This window comes from Solanum pennellii, chromosome 7 (genome assembly GCF_001406875.1).
Source record: "Solanum pennellii chromosome 7, SPENNV200".
Lineage (NCBI taxonomy): Eukaryota > Viridiplantae > Streptophyta > Magnoliopsida > Solanales > Solanaceae > Solanum > Solanum pennellii.
In genome coordinates this window covers 3,669,891-3,688,998 of record NC_028643.1, presented here as the reverse complement: position 1 = coordinate 3,688,998, position 19,108 = coordinate 3,669,891, and the positions used below count along the sequence as shown (strand labels likewise).

At 35.2% G+C, this 19,108-nt stretch overlaps 1 protein-coding gene across 7 annotated transcripts in view; it reads left to right on the top strand.

The window, feature by feature from the left end:
* Positions 1–16,817, top strand: part of LOC107026082 (HEAT repeat-containing protein 6) — a 33,283-nt gene extending 16,466 nt beyond the window's left edge. For 4 of the 7 annotated variants that reach the window (XM_015226930.2, XM_027918347.1, XM_015226932.2 and 1 more), the window contains 14 exons: positions 273–370; positions 1,658–1,831; positions 4,969–5,217; positions 6,895–6,990; positions 7,094–7,188; positions 7,556–7,619; positions 7,710–7,800; positions 7,893–7,957; positions 8,067–8,318; positions 8,459–8,532; positions 12,410–12,516; positions 12,919–13,037; positions 13,579–13,656; positions 15,848–16,817. In XM_015226930.2, the coding sequence (XP_015082416.1) occupies positions 273–370; positions 1,658–1,831; positions 4,969–5,217; positions 6,895–6,990; positions 7,094–7,188; positions 7,556–7,619; positions 7,710–7,800; positions 7,893–7,957; positions 8,067–8,318; positions 8,459–8,532; positions 12,410–12,516; positions 12,919–13,037; positions 13,579–13,656; positions 15,848–16,054 (1,769 nt within the window). In that variant the 3' untranslated portion in view covers positions 16,055–16,817. Of the gene's footprint in view, positions 1–272; positions 371–1,657; positions 1,832–4,968; positions 5,218–6,894; positions 6,991–7,093; positions 7,189–7,555; positions 7,620–7,709; positions 7,801–7,892; positions 7,958–8,066; positions 8,319–8,458; positions 8,533–8,650; positions 9,301–9,332; positions 9,367–12,409; positions 12,517–12,918; positions 13,038–13,578; positions 13,657–15,847 lie in introns of those variants that run through there. The other 3 variants (XR_001457515.2, XM_027918349.1, XM_027918350.1) reach the window with 3 other exon arrangements.
* The last annotated feature ends 2,291 nt before the right edge of the window (positions 16,818–19,108 follow it).

Sequence of the window (19,108 nt, the reverse complement as noted above, 5' to 3'; positions counted from 1 at the left end):
GTAAATACTGTAGTTTTTTTATTACAGCCTATAAACTGATCAAGAGCCTTACATTATAGGCTATCTAATTTGTTAAAATATTGGAGATTCTGTTTTAAGTTAGATAGTGCAAGTGGTTGCTTAACTTATTCGTTGGAAAAACTTGTACCTGGCTAAAATGTGTATGCTGACATAGGATATTGCTCAGGAAATCCTGTTCTTTTTAAATTTCAGTGAACTGGCTGGTTATCAATTCAACTATTGATAGTATTCCTCTGTATTTGTCCATTCAGGTTCAATCAGTATTAAATCGAAGTCGGGCATTTTGTTTATGTTGTTTCGGTATTGTGACCCAGGAGTAAGCCCATCAGTAGGCTTTGAGGCACTTCAGGTAATCGATCAGTCAATCTATAAGGAATTCTATAATCTTTGAAAAAGATGGAGAAGCAGGAAAAGAAAGGAAAAGAAGTTTTTCATGGTTGAACTTTAACAATTAACATAGTGTGTCAATGTCGAGAATGGTTCACAGATGATTTAGGTTATCTTCTCCTATGTGAAATTGTACAAATTCTGTGCCCTTCAGTTTTCCCTCTTTTTGTTAATTTATTGTCCCCTCTATATTTACGTAATAAATAAAACCCAGAATAGAGAAAAGACATCCAAAAAGATAATTATAAAAAAAAAAGAAAAAGATAAGATCATTTTTTTTGTTTGTTTGTTTTGGTTGGCATTGTTTTCTTGATGCTTGAATGAGCTATCCCATTCCCATGGGAGCCATTTTGTAAGTTCAAAAGGTATCCCCCAGGGCATTTTATGCTTCTTTCATGTAAGCTCAGTTTTCTTTTGGCACACTTTTGTAAAAGAAATTTAGAAGCTAAACTTATTTTATTTGCTTTTGGACCTTCCATTATAGGTCACTCTTTTTCCCATCCAATCGCATAAACAGAACATGTTTTTGTTACACCTACTTATTGATAGGCTATTGATACAGCTGCTTACATCCGCCTCATGCATAAAACATGTCTACTCTGTACAAACTTTTGTCAATAGCACCAGAATCTGTGTCCTCCTTTGTAATGACTTGCAGGCTGATGCTTTGGCATCCAGTTTGAGAGCTCTTGGGGTCCGATCTGTGAATGTTGCCTTTTGGTTATCTATTGGTCTTTTTTAAGAAATATTTTTACCATCTTCTCTATGCAATTACAACCTAACCAATCAGGATTCTTCCACAGTATCTTTCAGTTTCACCTTACTTGATGCTCAGTGAGAACATGAAAATCAATCCAAAGTAACCAGTTTCAAAAAAATAGATAAAATGAAATTCAATTGATCTGGGAGTAGCTGAGGGAACCACTGTATTGAAGATGCTGAACAAGTGGGGCCTAGCAGTTAGCGGAAGATGCCATTCTGCTATATCTAAATAATATATGCCTTGTAAAGAGGGAATAAAAGAAACAATACCAAAGCAAAATACCTTTATGAAAGCAAAATAAGGGTATTCATTTGTCATTTGATGGTTGCAACTAGCATGTTTGGTGGTTTTGTTTTGGTTACCTTTTGTTCTTCTGGCATTGAAATGAAAACAATGTTCTTTACTTGAGGATTTTGTCTAAATTTGAACACCATCGAAAACTTCTGTTGGTTGCATTGATATGTTTCTATATCGTACTTCTCCTAGGCCGTCAGAGCTGTGGCACACAACTATCCTAGCGTGATGATCCTGTGTTGGGAAAAGATTTCCCTTTTAGTTCATGGAGTCTTGACCTCCTCTTCTGAGATAAGGTCTTGGAGGGATAATGTTGGAAACTCAAATGAGCCAATTGGAGACAAAGTCATAACCGCTTCAGTCAAGGTGAGATACCTGCTTATATTTTGGTTTTCTTTCCCCTTGTTTTGTGCTTCTTCCATCTTGCGTGCGTTACAGTAGGGGTCTGAAAGCACTGGCGGGGTTTATTTTCTTTGAATGTTGTTAGAATAGGAATAGGTTTATACAATCCTATTAGAATAGGAATAGGTTTACACAATCATATTAGAATAGAAATATGTTTATACAATCCTATTAGAATAGGAATAGGAATACTAAATAGTATCCTACTTGGTAAAGGATTGTATTCTAGGGTCTATAAATAGGGTCTCAATGTAATAATGTAGACACAACAACAATTCAGTGGTATTATTTTTCTATATTTCTCGCATGGTATCAGAGCCTCTATGATCTTGGTAGAAAATCAAAGAGCTTCCGCTGCCGGCGGGCGGCTATTACTCATAAATGCCGCCCATCCGGCCGATGATTATGTTAACAAAAGTCGAGTCACCAAGTATCTTTCTGGTGCCTATTTTCTCATATCTATTTCTTGCACTGTGCCATCATTCCGGTGACTATTTTTTCATATTTAATTTGTGTAGCACCGTGCCATCATTCCGGTGACTACTTTTTCATTTGGTTCGTGCCATCATTCCGACCCTACCCATATTATCTCTTTTTCAATGGGGTCATTCCATCAATTCTTACTATCCTATTTAATTTCTATTTGTTAGTTGGGTTGTGACATCATTTCGACTATCTATATAATTTTATCCCTTAGATTGACCACTTTTAGCCATCAAAATCTAATACTCCGTATATGAGCATGTTTCAACCACTTTTTCAGTGACTTGTCTAGTATCAACTCATCTACTGATTCCAACATGATCCATGTACTTTATACTAGGTTTTGAGCACTTTGTTGCTCGGGGGAGTTTAGTAGTCTTGTATGTCGATTATGTGAGTCACTCTATGGTTTGAAGCAGTCTTTGCTGGTTTAGTTTAGGAAGTTCAACACTGGAATTTTATCTCCGTGTTTACTGACATTATGCATCAAATCCAGTATTTAATGAGAAGACAAGCACATTGAGATTAACTTGACTGTCAATTTTGTGAAGTCGACTGATCAACTTGCGGATATCTCACCAAGCTCCTCATCGGTCCTCGTGTTAATTACATTTGTAACAAGCTAGGTACATGAATTGTATGCACTAGCTTGAGGGGGAGTGTTAGAATAGGAATAGGTTTATATAATCCTATTGGAATAGGAATAGGTTTATACAATCCTATTAGAATAGGAATAGGAATACTAAATAGTATCCTACTTGGTAAAGGATTGTATTCTAGGGTCTATAAATAGGGTCTCAATAGAATAATGTAGACACAACAACAATTCAATAATGTTATTTTTCTATATTTCTCACGTATGTGAAGTTCTTTTCTTGCTTTTTTTTGTGGGGGTGGGGTGGGGTGGGGTGGGGTGGGAATGGTGGGGGATGTTAAGTGGCATCCTGCTGTCAATTGGAAATTAAATCCTTTTGAAGCAATTGTTTTCTGCAATAGGATGAAAACGAAATCGCAAAAGACCACAGGAATTTAGGTAACTTATCCCAGTCCTTCGTTTTCTTGAAATTTAATGCGATTCAAATAACCTTTGGGCTAGAGTCACAAATGATACGTCTTCTTTATGGGTTATCACTTTATTGCGCAATGCAATCGTTAGTTAAAATTCACTTCTGATTTTTTATTTTTAAAAGCAATATTCATATTTGTACAGTTTAGCGAAAAATAGGAAGTATATTTTCTTGATAAGCCATTGGTGGCTTCGAAATATACTTGATTACTTTATTCTAGGTTTTTTTTACTTCTCTTTGATGATTAGTAAGGTGTTTTCTTGTGACAAAAGAAAAAAATGAATCCCAGATTCAAGGAGCATACGCCTAAGCAAGACGGCAAAGAAGGTCCTATCTGAGCATTTTTTTAATAAGTAGTTCTGAGCTGAGAGTTCAACCAATTATCTATGCAGATAGGGATATCATGGGTGTTCCAAAAATATATGTAGGGGAAAGAAGCCCTTCAAGTGCTCTTATTATCCATTTTCTGCTCTCCAAAGTTTCAAATTACTTCCGGTAATACCAGCTGTGCTTGTTCTGTTCTCTCCAAACTCTTCAAACTTTCCAGCAATACAAGTAGTTGCTAACTTTATTGATGTCAAGTCACACGTTGGTTGATGAGGTCTGCAATGTAATAGGAGGTGATGACATATTCACCTTCTTTGAACATGAAGCACCAAAATCTGTGTAAGTTACCGTTTTTAGATTTTCAGTTGTTAATAACTTAATATGGCCCACCATGCACTCGATAGAAAAAACTTCGTTTGATAGGGGTTTTCTACAGTCAAACTTAGACCTAGAAAACAGTCCTGGTAGTTCTTTTTGGTGAAGCTCGATAGAGATCTACTGTGAAGATCTCTTGTTGGCCCCTCCCAATTCAGCTGCTCTTATACCTTTTCCTTGACAGTTAGGATGAATAATGGAAAAAAAACTGCTTAATATGCTCCAGCAATCCTATTTGCTAGGGTTCAATTGTCTTTTCTTGTTAACATGATGTTTGTTAGTTGCATATAGCCATATCTTAAATTCCAGGTCCCACATGGTCTTGGCTTTCTTTCAGGAAATTTCATGGTCTACTCCTTTATAATATTTTCCTTTGGTTGCTGTTTGTCAAATTTAGGTTTCAACATAGTCTGACATATGTTTCTTCCTCCCGCGTTTCCGATTCTGTTACAAGAATACGATGATCATTTTCTTCCTATTCTGCTTGCCAGCAAATTTTATGTACTACTATACGTTTTCAGGAGTGAAGTGCAAAAGGTGAAAAAGCATAGCTGGGTAGGTAGTATAGTCAGAGAAGGAATCAAATTGCATGAAGTTTTGTGAAAGCATTAGCATTTGAAGATAAAATGGCATGCAGTCAATAAGAATCTAAGTACTTGTGATTTTGATCATTGTTTCATCGATTTGTTAGTTGAAACTTGTCTTTTTGTTGTATTTTGTTTTAGCTTTAGCAGCTACAGTTCTACCAAACACAAGAAAGATTTTATGATCATTTAGAAGGGGTCGATTTCTTAATTTGGTATTTGTCATATGTTTTTTGGATGTTACTGTGACATGAATGTTTTGCAGGTGTTGGATGAATGTCTTCGTGCAATCTCTGGATTTAAGGGAACTGAAGATCTTTCGAGTGATATATCACTTGATAGCCCCTTTACGTCTGACTATGTCAAATCAAAAACAATCTCATCGGCTCCATCTTATGGGCCACATGATTGTGTAGTAAATAGTGATGGAGCTGAAAAGCTGTCAGGAAGTGAGCAGTGGTTGGAAGCAATAGTTCGGCATTTGCCTCTTATACTTCAGCATTCTTCTCCAATGGTTAGTTTATATACCTTTTGGATTCTCTATAGATTTTATTAGTTGTACCATATAATAAGAAGTTGGTGAAGTATAGAAAAGAAGAAAATAAATTGCACGTTTAAAAGGTTTATTTTAATTGTGATTTCTGCAAAAATAGCCTCTGAAGTATGTGTGCTGCCTACTCAATTGCTTATAGAATAACCTAGAGTTATCAAACCCACATTTATCAATCCAGGAAGTCCTACTGCTGGTGATAGCTAAGAATAAGAGACTCTTTAGGCATGATCAGGTCAGATGAGAAGTTTGAACCAGATTTTTTGGGAAAATATCAAATATCTACGATAAAGCAATTAGCTTACAACAAATTTAACCATGTTTTATTTACATCAAAAATAGTCCAAAACTCATTGGAAGTATACACTAACTATACATTATAGCTAGCCAAAAGTCATAGAAAGTATACTCTAACTATACAATATAGGGTACCTATACAATATAGGGTACCTATGCATGAGTTATACACTGACTATACATTATGATACACTCAAAAAACTAAATATAACTTAACCATACATGAACCATACATTGACTATTCAAACTCGATGTTTCTAGTCTTTTGATATATAGTTTGCTTCAAAGGGTTCACACGTTTGTGGTACGTCAAATTTTGAAAAAGAAAAAACAACAAAGAAGAGAAGCCGTAGAAAAAAAAAAGAGAAGACGACGATGAAGAAGGAGGAGGAGGAAGGAAGAACGAAAAGAAGGCCTTAATGGCGAAGTGGGAAGGAAGAAGAAGAAAATTAGAAGCTATTAATGGCGAACTGGAAAGGAAGAAGTTTTGGCCAATTTTAGTAATTTTTAAAAATTTGGCCAAAATTTTGGTAACAGAGATAGCCGAATGGCCATTTCTTATAATTTTCCCTTTCAAATATTCAGATAATCTACGGGTAGATCCAGAAAATACCCTAGAAGGGTAATGATATGTAGAAAAATATTCATTACAGAAAAGGTTATCCTTTAGAAAGAAATGGTATGCCAACATGAAAAGAGTAAGATGTAATATCGAGTTCTTAAATGGTTTGAATGCACACTTGTGAGAGGGCATGTTAAGACATAGTGGAATAAATAAAGATGGCCCCTTTTACAGTTTAAACTTTAGATGAAACAGTCCACACTAAGCAAATTGGTATTAGATTAGAAAGTGGTCTCGATTTTCAGCATTAATGTAATACATATACGAAATATGTCAAGTACTTGACTGAAGAAATTTATCAGCTCGCATTTGAGGATGCATACTGCAAATCTGTATTAAATAAATGTTTAGGTGTCTACTCTCTTTAACGCTTCACAAGCTTTAATTTATTGACGGAGCAAGCAGGAATTCTAGCTTAGTTTCTCGGAGTGAATAATCAACAAAATATTGTCACATGCTTGGCCATGTAAAAGATTCCGCCATACGTGACGGTGTGTTTGGGATATAATTGAATACATAATGGCGTTTCCTCTCTAACCATACAAGCTTTAATGAGATCACGCAATTCAGCAATGCTTATTCTCCCAAAATATTTTAGAGCATGCATGCTAATCATCAATATCACTACATGAGAAAGATCTTGTATTGGTTTTTCTCATAGAAATTGTCAGGCTGCTGCTGCTATGACTCATTTATTCCATTACTTTGCTTTGCTCCTTTAGGTGAGGGCTGCATCAGTTACTTGTTTTGCTGGAATTACTTCCACAGTTTTCTTTTCTCTACCAAAAGATAAACAAGACTTCATCATGAGCTCTTGTGTAAGTTTTTGCTACATAACTGATTAGTGCATTGGTGCTTTATCCTTCTCTCAATTATAGAGAATGATAAGTGATTTAAGTTGTACTTGAGAAATCTTCTTAGGTTAAAACTGCAAAAGGTGATGAGGTTCCGAATGTCAGATCAGCTGCTTGTCGTGCTATTGGTGTAATTGCTTGTTTTCCACACATTTTTCAAAGGTACATTAAATTCATTTAGCCTTAATTTCTCTTTGGAGGCATTGTTTGGACACTGTTGAATTCTGTGATTAATTCATTTAAAAGCTTAAGCTTGAAATGTTAAGGGACAACTCACTTTTAGTTTACATATCATAATTTATCTCAACATGCTCCCTTATGTGAGCCTGATTCTTTTTCATGGGCAAACATGTGAAAATAATTTTTTCTTAAGCGGATACCATGTTGAATTGTGTGAGAACTTCATCTAAAAACTTAAAAGCTTAAACTGTTAGGGAGAATATTTTTAATTTACCTAATTATATTTGTCTGGCCCGACTCTTTTAGCCAGTTCGTTGTTAGTTGGTAAATCTATGTTCCAATATGGCAGTGCAGAGATTTTCGACAAGTTCATTTCTCCTGCTGTGGACAACAGTCATGATTCCTCAGTGTCGGTTGGTTTCAATACTCCTGTTTTTGCACATCTTTCCCTACTTATTAGCCTAGCAAAAAGGTACATGGAAGCTTAATGTGACAACTTTCAGGTTCGCATAACAGCTTCATGGGCTTTAGCTAATATATGTGATGCACTTCGCCACCATGTTGATGTACATGGATTTGAGAAATTCTCTTCAGGTCCTGTGAATTTCTGAATGATTTTCGATCTGTTTGTTGTGTAACAATACTTTCAGACGTCTTATTGTTCTTCTATATGAATGATTCAACAGTGAGCTCACAGTCGATTTCCTTGTTGATTGACTGTGCTTTACAACTTACGAACGATAATGACAAGGTAAGCTATGCTGTTAGCTATATTGGCTACTTTCAGTTCTTTTTTTGACATTTTGCTGTCATGTTAGCGATTGTATTATATAATTTACTTCTCATGTTTCTGATATCAGGTCAAAGCAAATGCTGTGAGAGCATTGGGTAACCTTTCAAGAGTTGTTAGGTTTTCAAGTCAATCATTTGCTTATGACAGGCAAGCAGATTCAATGGTCGTATCTTCTAAGGGAAAGCCCACAAAAGGTTTGTCCATTAGCGAGGATCTGGGAGAAAGTCGAAGTTCATGTAACGCTTACTTGGAAAGTTCTAAATGGCTCGAGAAGATGGTGCAAGCATTTATTTCTTGTGTTACAACTGGAAACGTTAAGGTATTTCTTCCTTATAATGTTGTGATCAGGGGAAAAAGCAAAGGGAAAAAAGGAACAGTAGATATCAAACCTTAAATTTTTCCCATGTCCTTCAAAAGCACACCGTAACTGCATACTTAAAAGGTCGGCCTTGCTATCAGGTACAGTGGAATGTTTGCTATTCACTAAGCAACTTGTTTTCCAATCAAACGTTGAAGCTGGAAAACATGGTCTGGTAAGTACTTGCTAACCTTGTTTCGATCCTCTATTATTAGCATGTCTTGTTTTCTATTGATGTTGGATGTCCATGTATTTGTGCCTTGAATGTTGGATGGCTTTGTTACATGATTCAGTATTTGACATCCTCGTCGTCATAGATCCAATTTCTTCAAATTCTGGGAGTTACCTGGGTATCCAACTTAAGGAGCCAAAGAGGATGAAGATGAGGACCAAGTTGATTATCTCATCTCTTGGTTTGCTTAATGAATCTCATCCAAGGGCTCTGATAGAGTTTTCAATGGTATAAGTTGATGATAGTATAAATGAAACAATATACAAGTTGCGTAAGAGAACGTGGTTGTTTTTATGGGTTTGATCACATAAGTGGACATTAACAAATTGAAGTACCATTTTGAAAAGTATCTAAGAAAAGTACCGAGAGGATGCAGGTGCAGGGGCACGTCTGAGGATCAGAAAAGACTGCCTAATGAGAGAGGTGATACCCTTAACTCCCTAAAACATGAATACATTAAATGAGAAGTAAATGGTTTTGGGAGCAAAATGAAAATCCACTGTAAAACCTGTATTAACCTATATATTGACCTAGTGTGCTCCCCAAGTAATCCAGCTGATAATAGGTGTCCTGATTTACAGCAATCCCCAAGATTATATAATAATGGGCTAATTTAACCCGTTTAATTAGAACCCATTTTAAAACAACCTCCAACTTTGCCCAGTTTTTGTGTAATTCAACTTGCTTTGTGACCTACATAATCCACATTTGCAGCATAAAACGCTTCCTATTTTTTGTTGCAGTGTAAATATTCTTTGTACTTGAGCCATACTTACAGGAAAAAAAAGAAAAGAAAAAGTAAGTACTCTCTTCTCCTAATCGACTACTTATTATGATAATGAACATTCAGTTGCATTCCCTCTAGTCCCCCTTGAAAGGGGTCGAGTTGACAGAGAGGAGTGACAGAACTCTTGGCCTGCCTAAACAGTTTTGAATATCATTTAACATTTTTTACTATTAAAAGTTACTCTATTTTTTTTATGACAAGGAAACCCGCAATCTCTACACTTTGGATATAGAGTAAACCCTGCTCTAGTGCAATAGCTCGCAAACCACGCAGGAGAGGTAAACCACACTAGACAATCCATGTGCAATGAACTGAAAAAAAAGTTACTGTATTTATACCACTATGATGTCATTTCTATGCAAATAAATATTACTTTAACAAGAATTAAGAGATCGATATCCAATTCACATTTAGAATAAACAAGAAACTAATACAAATCTTAACCCACAAAATTCTCATAACCCTTTAAAAATTCTCAGATTTTCATTGAAGCAGAAAATATACACCCTTGTATCCAGTGTTGTGGACGGCGAGAGGCGACAAAAGGCGACAAGGGCCTGCCTCGCCACGCGGCGAGGCGAGCGGCGAGGCGCTTGCCTTTTTGAATAAAGGCGCCAATTAATACCAAAAATTAAAAATATTTAATTGCATATTTTATCCAAAGTCTTAATAGCAATAACACATATTAGCAAATATTCAATTCAAAAACCAATAGTAGATACTAAAATGTCTAAAACTTTAAAGACCAAACAATTCAATTAATTCGCTGTTTAGAAATATTGGAATAAATAATTAGGAAAAGAATTTTTAAAAAAAAATTAACACTTGTTACACTTACACAAAGCAGTAAGCACTGCCTGACTGCTGCTTACCAAAATTAAAAAAAAAAAATGAAGAAGAAGAACAGAAAAAATAAGAACAGAAGAAGAAGAAGAACAGAAAAAATAAGAACAGAAGAAGAAGAGAGAAATCAGAAATGAGAAAACATTACCTGAAAACCTGAAAACAGAGAGTGAGAGTCGCGAGGGTCGTCGGCGAGGGAGAAGAGACGCCACAGCGAGGGAGCAGAGACGCGACAGCGAGGGAGCAGCGACGCGATGGAGGAGAAGAGAAGAGTGAATCGATCGAGAGAGAGAGAGAGAGAGAGAGTCGCGATGTGGAGGATTTCAGAAATTTTCAAAAGTAAAAAAAAAAACCCTAATTTTGACTAATTTTATTAAGTCAAAAATTTTTAATCAAAAAGGCGGCGCCTTTCGCTCGCCATTTCAGCGCCATCGATCGCCAGGGGCTCGCCTTTTTCTCCTCGCCTCGCCTCGCCAGAGAATGGCGAGCCACCCTCGCCTCGCCTCGCCTCTCGCCTTTGGCGACGAGGCGAGCGCCTTTCATAACACTGCTTGTATCCAAGGAACCACATGAACAATCAAGAACTTGAAGATCACAAACAAATGAAAAGGGGAAATCTTTTAATAAAAATTTTAACAATGTAAAATCAGAAGATATATGCATAGGCGGATCCATGATTTTCACTAAGGTGATTCAAAATATAAAGAAGTAAACATATGCAGAAGCCAAAAGGATTTGATACCTACTATATACACAATTATGACATAAAACATAATCTGACAATGTAATTTTTTGAAGAAGAGGGTTCGGATAAACCCCTTCTTCGAAATATAAAAAAAAGCGAACATACAAAAAGGCCAAAGGGGTTTGATACCGACTATATAGACGTAAAAAATAATTTGCCAATGTAATTTTTTGAAGAAGAGGCTTTAGATGAACCCCCTTGCGATACATAGCTCTGCCATGGATATATGATAAATTTTTAATTTCTTACTTATACTACAGTACTCAATATTTTCAATCATAATAGAATCTTTTAGTTGATCTAATATTTCTTAAAAATAGGTCAAAATAGTTGATCAAATACGTAGTGTAAAGTGAAATTAGATGAATGAATGAAATTGACTAAGCAAAAGATACTCATTATATTGATTGCTTTATGAATCTGGATTATTGTTCAAATTAAACTCAAATTTTTAGTCCATTTAGCCCTCCTAATTTCAACCCAACTCATCCATTTGACACCCCTAAATAGAACTACATTACCTGCTGTGCTGATTGATAGTAACTTAAGAACTTATTTTAAGATATGATGGTCTGAAGCAGATAGGTTATAGGAGTTGTCATCTTACTAACATATGCATATAGTTTTTAAAAGAGAATAGGAAGGCATTCGGAAGGCTAGTGACACTGTCGGTTAGGGGTGTCAAAAATGAACCCAATTATAGGTAATCCGCCTAGAATTTTAAGGGTTGAGCTCAAGATAATTTGAATTGGGTTCAATCTCAACTCATTCAAGCCTTGGCCCATTTTAAGAGAATCCTCAATTGAGCCAAATTTAATCTTTGATTTCAACCCGTTTTAAGACTTTTAATTTGCGGTGTAATGTATGTTCCTATATTGATGGTATGAATTACTATATATTTTATATCTTAGGATTTATCTATCAATGTGTAACATTTTTTTTAAAAAAAATTGATTTGATATTCAAACTGTGGTTATAAAGTTAAATAACATTATGTTAATTTATTGAATTTAAGCGGGTCAAATTGCGCGAGTCATGACCCAACCGATTTTTAGCCATTTGAGCCCAATCCATTTGAGCCCAAAGTAAACTTGGGTGGGGCATAACCCAACCCGATCTCTATTTCAACCCATTTTAATATCTGCAATTTCAACTCAACCCGCCCATTTGACACCCCTACTTTCAGTTTCGACAAAGTCCTAGGATGCATTATGTAAATGAGAATAGCTGGATTGTTCCGTGATGCTGCTGCGTAATTCTTTTTTTTTCACATTCCACCAACTGAATTCAGTTTCTTGAGTGGTGCATAATTCTTCTTTTCTACTCCATTTTGTATTATTTTGATGGGTTTGAAATTCTTTTTCCGGGTATTCCCTATTTGTACATACATGCCTCAATTTATTTCAATGTGTTTGTACATATTGACTATCAAGTTAATATTGCAGGGCGTCATCAGTTTTTAGCATTCTTTTGCTGCTCCTCCGTGATTCCTCCAATTTTAAGATTAGGATACAAGCAGCTGCAGCTTTGGCTGTTCCAGCAACCTTAAATGGTGAATTGTTTTTACCTTTTGTTTTTATATCTCATCTCACAGTTGGCTTACAGAGAGGTTTATTTTCCTGTTCCTTTAGAACATGTTTGGATTCCTCTGAACTAGTTTGGGTGTTTGGGATTGAGGCATTGTAGTAGTAGTTGCTTACTGGTACTGAAAAAAGTTACTTAACAAGTAGGATCAACCTTTGTTATAGGGCAGAGCCAAAATAAACTTCTTATAGGACAGGTCATGCTAAGGGTATGAAATAAATTATTAAAATAGAAGTTATACTATAACATACTTTATGCAGTTATCCGTGCAAATGAGAGCCTCCTTTTTGTTGAAGTTAGTCATGTTTGTTTGTATTTCTCTAAGCTTTTTCTCTTTTTGACTTAATGGGGTTGGCCCCGTCCGGTGCAGATTATGGCAGATCATTCTTTAGTGTCCTTCAAGGTGTGCAGCATGTTGTCGAGAGTCTCAGTTCTGATGAGATATCGTCACCATCAAATTTGAAATATCGATTGGCGCTTGAAAAGCAGGTTGAGCTCCTAAACCATTATACTTTGACATGCAAGAAATAGAAGTATAGCCAATAAGGAGATAACAAATATCTGTATATGCTTTGAAATGTCTGAACATTTGTTATCTTTTCATATAAAGCAGATCAAGTTTTGTACGTGTTCTTACTGAAAACTGAAAAAGTTATGTACCCTTTCTGGTCTCGACTACTTTCATATATATATCCTTTATCAACGTTGCTATATGAAATTGTCAGTAGTAGCCTGGGGGTGTAGTTACTCAACTTGGAATCTGTTTGAAGCATATGTTGAAGCTGCCAAGTTAAAGGGTTATTTATTAAAATCCATGAGCTGAATAAGTTTCTTCTTAATCTTAAACTTGATATATATGTCATAATTATTGATTATAGGTGCTGGTAAAATTATCTCATTCTGTATTTGGTGGATAACAATTCCATGGCATGAGTTCAATGTTTTGACAAATTCATCCTCTTGATCAAATTTGATCACTCCTTCATTTATTTTTTTACCAACAGCTTTTTACTGAATTTTTCTTCTGCAGCTGACCTCAACTATGCTGCATTTGCTTGGCCTCACTTCCAAAACAGATGATCGTCATGTCCATGAGTTCCTAATGAAAGTAAGGCTTTTAGTATTAATTCGGTGCTTGAGAATATTCAATTTTCTTTTTTAAAATCTCCTTATAAATTTTTATTAAAAGAGAGACTTTGTATTATAAATAGATTTTGTGAGAGACGATTTATATCTGTGCATCTGTTGTTTCCTTGTACATGCATCAACATTTTAAAAGTCAAATTATCTGCACCAACATCAAGAGCTGTAATTATGCTTTCCCAAAGTTCCTAACGTGTTTGCTCTTTAGTGTGTTCACTTGGAATTGCCCCATGATGCCCCTCCATTACTACGTTATCTTTCTCCATCCCCATGTATCCCTAATTTCTAACTACTTCTGCCACATTTGAGTTTCTTTCTATGTTGCTCAGACTTGGGTGTGAATATAGAGGTCAGACTCTTCATCACATAAAATTTAGGTTGCCAATAAATGTATATTACGACATACAAAATATATATTTTCGATTAATTAAACTATTGAACTAAAACTTAACAGAACAGCATTATCATACTTCATGAGCCCAAAATATGTACATCTCGGTCACAGAATATAGCCAAAGTACCCAAGGTAGGTTGACCAATTTCGATGTGGATCTCACTCCCACACCCACAATTGTGTCGTATCAACACGGGTGCAAAAAGAATTTCGAAGAGTTTGACAACATAGGTCTCTTTTGATATGCCAAGTTGCTATACTATTACACCCCAACTTCTAACTGTCTTCAGAGACCTCTGATGTAATGACAATTGACAAGCATGTTATTCTAAAAGTTCTCGATGAAGTTGCCCCTATTTTATCTAGCAGTTGCAATTATAATTTTCTGGACTCCTCTTCGTAGTATTATTCAGATAAATTCTTCAGTATCATGAATTAAAATATTACTAGTATCACCTGGTAAGGGCCGTCGACATCACCTGGTAAGGGCCGTTGACTGGAATAGAAAATTTAGGAAGACTTACATTCGAACTACGAAAATGGGAATTGTTGAAATAGCTTTGTGTCCATTTCTACTCGGGTTATAGCGTAATCTAGTGATGCTTTCAGCTACTGGGCTTGTGCTATCTAGAGAACAGCACTCAAGCTGCTTGACCTAGCAACACGACACTTGTATTGCTCTCTTCTTGCCTGCTTTCATTAGATAAAGTGTCTTCACTGATAGATATGAGGATTGCTTAAAAGTGTCTATATATCAAATTAAAGCCTAGGAAACAATTATGTATCATCGTCCCACTATTTGAATGGTGCATACTGAAGGATTTTGTGTGCTTATCTTAACCAAGTGAAAGGGTTGTTAATTGAATCTTCTTGCTACTTCAGTTTTCTTAAGATGTTAGAAACAAGTTTGTTTTGAATTTTTTGAGCATCTGACCTCAGACACGATTGAGGATTGTATGGAATAAAATGTTTTGGTCTTTGGTACTTGAATTTTCCTTGTCTGGGGGACAGAAAGAAAAATTGTGCATTCTCATTTATGGATTTACCTTGGCTCTTTACCATTGGTCAAATATGATTAGTAACATCGTAACAACCACTAGACGTCATCAGCTTAAAGTGAGCACTATGGTAACTGGTTGGTGAGAGTAATCCTTATTATGCAAGCAGATAAACATGCACATGTACGTATTTGGCCCTTTAACCATTCATAAATTTATATGCATTAGGTTGCATGCAGCCTCTTTCAATATGTCTACACAAAATGTTATATTTCACTTTACTAAAGAATTTAAGTCTTTTTTGGGCTCCCACCTCCCGCGGGGTATCATTGCCCATTTTGGGGGACTGCCTAGTCTGGATTTGTGCCGAGAATTCCCACTTTGGGGGGAAAAGTGCTCCCTATCCAAAGCTCGAACCCAAAAAGACAAGTTTACTAAAGAGTTAAATACTCAAATTTTACATTGGAATCTTCCACTCAACCTCAGTAATATCTATACAAGATATGTCTTACAGTCATAGTATCTTTTCGTTAGATTTCGAAATTATTTTGGGGGAGGGAGGATGTAATTGCAGGAGCGGGGTTGAGAACATAGAGAGAAAAATAAATGAAGAATCTTAATAACAAGGTAATACCAAAATACATGAGTTGCTAATGTGGAGGTTTCTGTATTTGTTCTCTTCCCAGGTTTCTAGTCTTTAAAATCTGTATTTGATTTACCATCTCTTTTAAGGCTTTGTCTAATTCTCTTTAATATTCCTGTAGAAATCATCCTTCTTCGAGGAGTGGCTTAAGTTGGTCTGCATGTCTCTTGAGAAATCACCTAACCAGTTTGAGGCCGAATACTACTCTTCTGTAAACCACAAGAAAGATGTAATATTCAGAGCGGTTAGGTCACTTATTGAGGTGTATGAAGTGCATGATCTTCACGCTGTTGTACAAAGGTTTCACAAACTGTCCAACATCCTATAACAGGGTTTCCAGTTTTTGGTTCCTATTTTTTTCTTGGTTGGTCTGGTGTGTATTTTCTCCAGCTGCTGCTTCTTGAACTGGTTAGCCCTGTCACAGTCAAGGCTGTACCTTAGCTCTGCAATTTCACCATTTGACCCTCTTGATTGAATCACACCACTGACAACCGTAGAATAGTCTGCCGAACAAAGTGGTGGTTTCTTTGGATGTGCATTTCCATCAGAAGTCCCAACTGGTTGCTGTTAGCGGAAGGATGAACACAAAAGCTTCCAATGATTACTTGTAGATTAGTCTGCGAACAAAGTGATCATCTTCTTTGAACGTGCATTTCCGTGGACGTTGTGAATGGTAGCAATTAGCAAAAGGACGAGCACAGAAACTCGGTATGATAACCTGTAAATTAGCCTGATGAACAACTTGATAGTGTTATCATTGGTTTGTGCATCTCACCAGTCTCTTAAATGGTCCTAGCAGCAGGATGAGCAGAATATTTTCCCCAGTACCCTCTGGTTTTCGACTTGCTCAAAACTCTATTAAGCCTGGAGCAATATGTTGAGTCATCTGGAGACTGTCCTGGTATTTATTGTGCTTTCTGTATAACAATGTGAATTCCCATTCTCTGTGCAAGACATTTTGACAGATTGTAATTATAGGCAGCAGAATTCACTTAATTGGCATATTGTTAAAACTTGAACGACTCACGTCGTTCAAATTTTAAATGTTTGGGTTAAATATTAAGCTTGGTAGTCCCAACTTCAGACCCATATATTTGAAATTCAAAAACTTACAACATGATTGTTCAGATACTTTGAAAGTGCCATACTCAGATTTTTCAAAAGCATTCACCAACCAACACAAATTTGAAACCTTAAGCAGTTATGACACTATCTGGATTTCATTTTCAGTATACATAGTTAGGACCTCTATTTTGGTTCATGATAAAGGTGGGATTGAAGTGAGACATAGTTAGAGCCTGTTTGGCTCAGCTTAAAAGCTTAGTCAAACTGACTTAAAAGTTGATTTTTGACTTATTTAGCTGTTTGGCAATACTCAAAATAGCTTATTTTAAGTTAAAAAAAACTTATTTTAAGCCAAAAGTTAAAAGCTAGGGTAGGGGTGCTTTTTTTTTTTTAGCTTATAAGCTGTTTTAAGTTGACCACATTTTTATCTTTTTGCCCTTAATATTTTTATACAATCTCCAAATTACAACATAACCCTAACATCTCTTTCTTCCATTTTTCCCTTTTCACGTTTGGCATAGCAACTTCAGCACTTTTATCCAAACACATAACTGCTTATTTTAAAAATAAGTTTCAGCACTTTCAAAAGTACTTTTTTAAAGCTGCTTTTATTAAGCCCATCCAAACGGGCCCTTAATATAAGAGATTCTTAAAATAGATTATTAGGCATACATTCTAAAAAACAGTAACACAAGACACATATAATCATGCTGATGAAAGGTTAGATTCATTAGTAAAACAAAAATATTCAGAAAAATATATGTTCAGATATAGTATCACTTAAACAAGACAAGTCCAATTCAGTTATAGAGTAATCCATTAAGAGTGGTTAGGTAAATATAATCTCTATAGTCTCTTGATATACAAGTTGAAACGAGTCATCAAATGAAGAGACTAAAAACAATGTCATAATATACAAGTTTATTCGATGGGAAAGAGGACCAATGACAACATTTAAACTCATATATAAGTCATTGATAAGCACTTGGGGTGAACCCTAACACTACTAGTTTTTTTTTTAAAAAAAATAATTGGATTTTGAACTTTTTGGAAAATAGAAAAATGGCCAAAACCCCATCAAAACGGTTTTGAATGGACAAAAGAAGTCCTTGACCACAACAAGGCGGTGAGTATTTCTCACTAGGTTGTTGTCGACGAACCAATCAAATTTCAGGTCAATCAAAGTTCATCGTCAAAAACTAGACCTCTAGATCGACCAATTTAGCACATTCGACAAGTCATTGGCACACACATGTGCAAATCAAGCGAATTGTTCAAATTTTGAATGCGTACAAATTAGGCAAATAATACAACTCATGTGAATAGCAAGATTCTGTGAAATTGTAGCTGCCATTTACAATTTTCTTAAACTATAGCTTTAGCTGATAATCGAAACGATCAACAATCAATAAGTTAAAGTAATAAACTTTAAAATCGAATCAAACGGATCGATACATAGCCCCGCTAGTGTATATTCAGCATAATTATGAATACCTAAAATGGTTCAACACTAGTTGTGGATGTCTTCTTTTTCCTAAAAAGTGGACAAAGAAATAACAAAATCAAGAGTAGTTATTGTGGCTGAAATTTCTTATGAGAGCTTGGGTGGGATGAACACTACTATGTATTGATGTTTATATGAATAGCATTGTGCATTTGGGTCAATTTCAGTAAATCAATACACCATTGTTTGTCTATTATATTCTTTGACCAATACCATTCTTTTAAGGCTAAAATAATATTTTCTTCGTTCATTTTTTATTTGTTCTGTATTGATTTGATATATTTTTTAAAAAAATAATAAATCTAATGGCAATCTTATTGTATTATCTTTTGAATATATTAAATTTAATGTTCTTAATTTTTCTAACTAAACAAATTAAAATGAATATTTATTTTTAGTATAATATAAACTAATAAAGATGGACAGAAAAACTAAATTCACTCTAAGATAGAATTTGTTTTCTTTCATATTTTTCAACTATTTTCTCATTTGTGTGAGCATTCTGTTTTCTTTTATTTGTTTAACATATCAAGAGTGGCTCAAGCGTATTAATGGCCTAAAGCAAAAATCAAACGACGTTTTAAATTTAAATTGTTAATAACTTTTATATAATTTATTTCTTCTAGTTCTCATCCGATAATATAATCATTCTTATTTTAAATTATTTTTTATTAGATATAGTACTCCAAATATGTCAATTTCTTCTATTAATTCCTTCATTTTTCATGAAATGTTTACTTTTTCTACAATTAGAATTCGATATTTGTTAAAAAATAATAACTTATAACCTATTATTATAAAAAATGAGGCCTC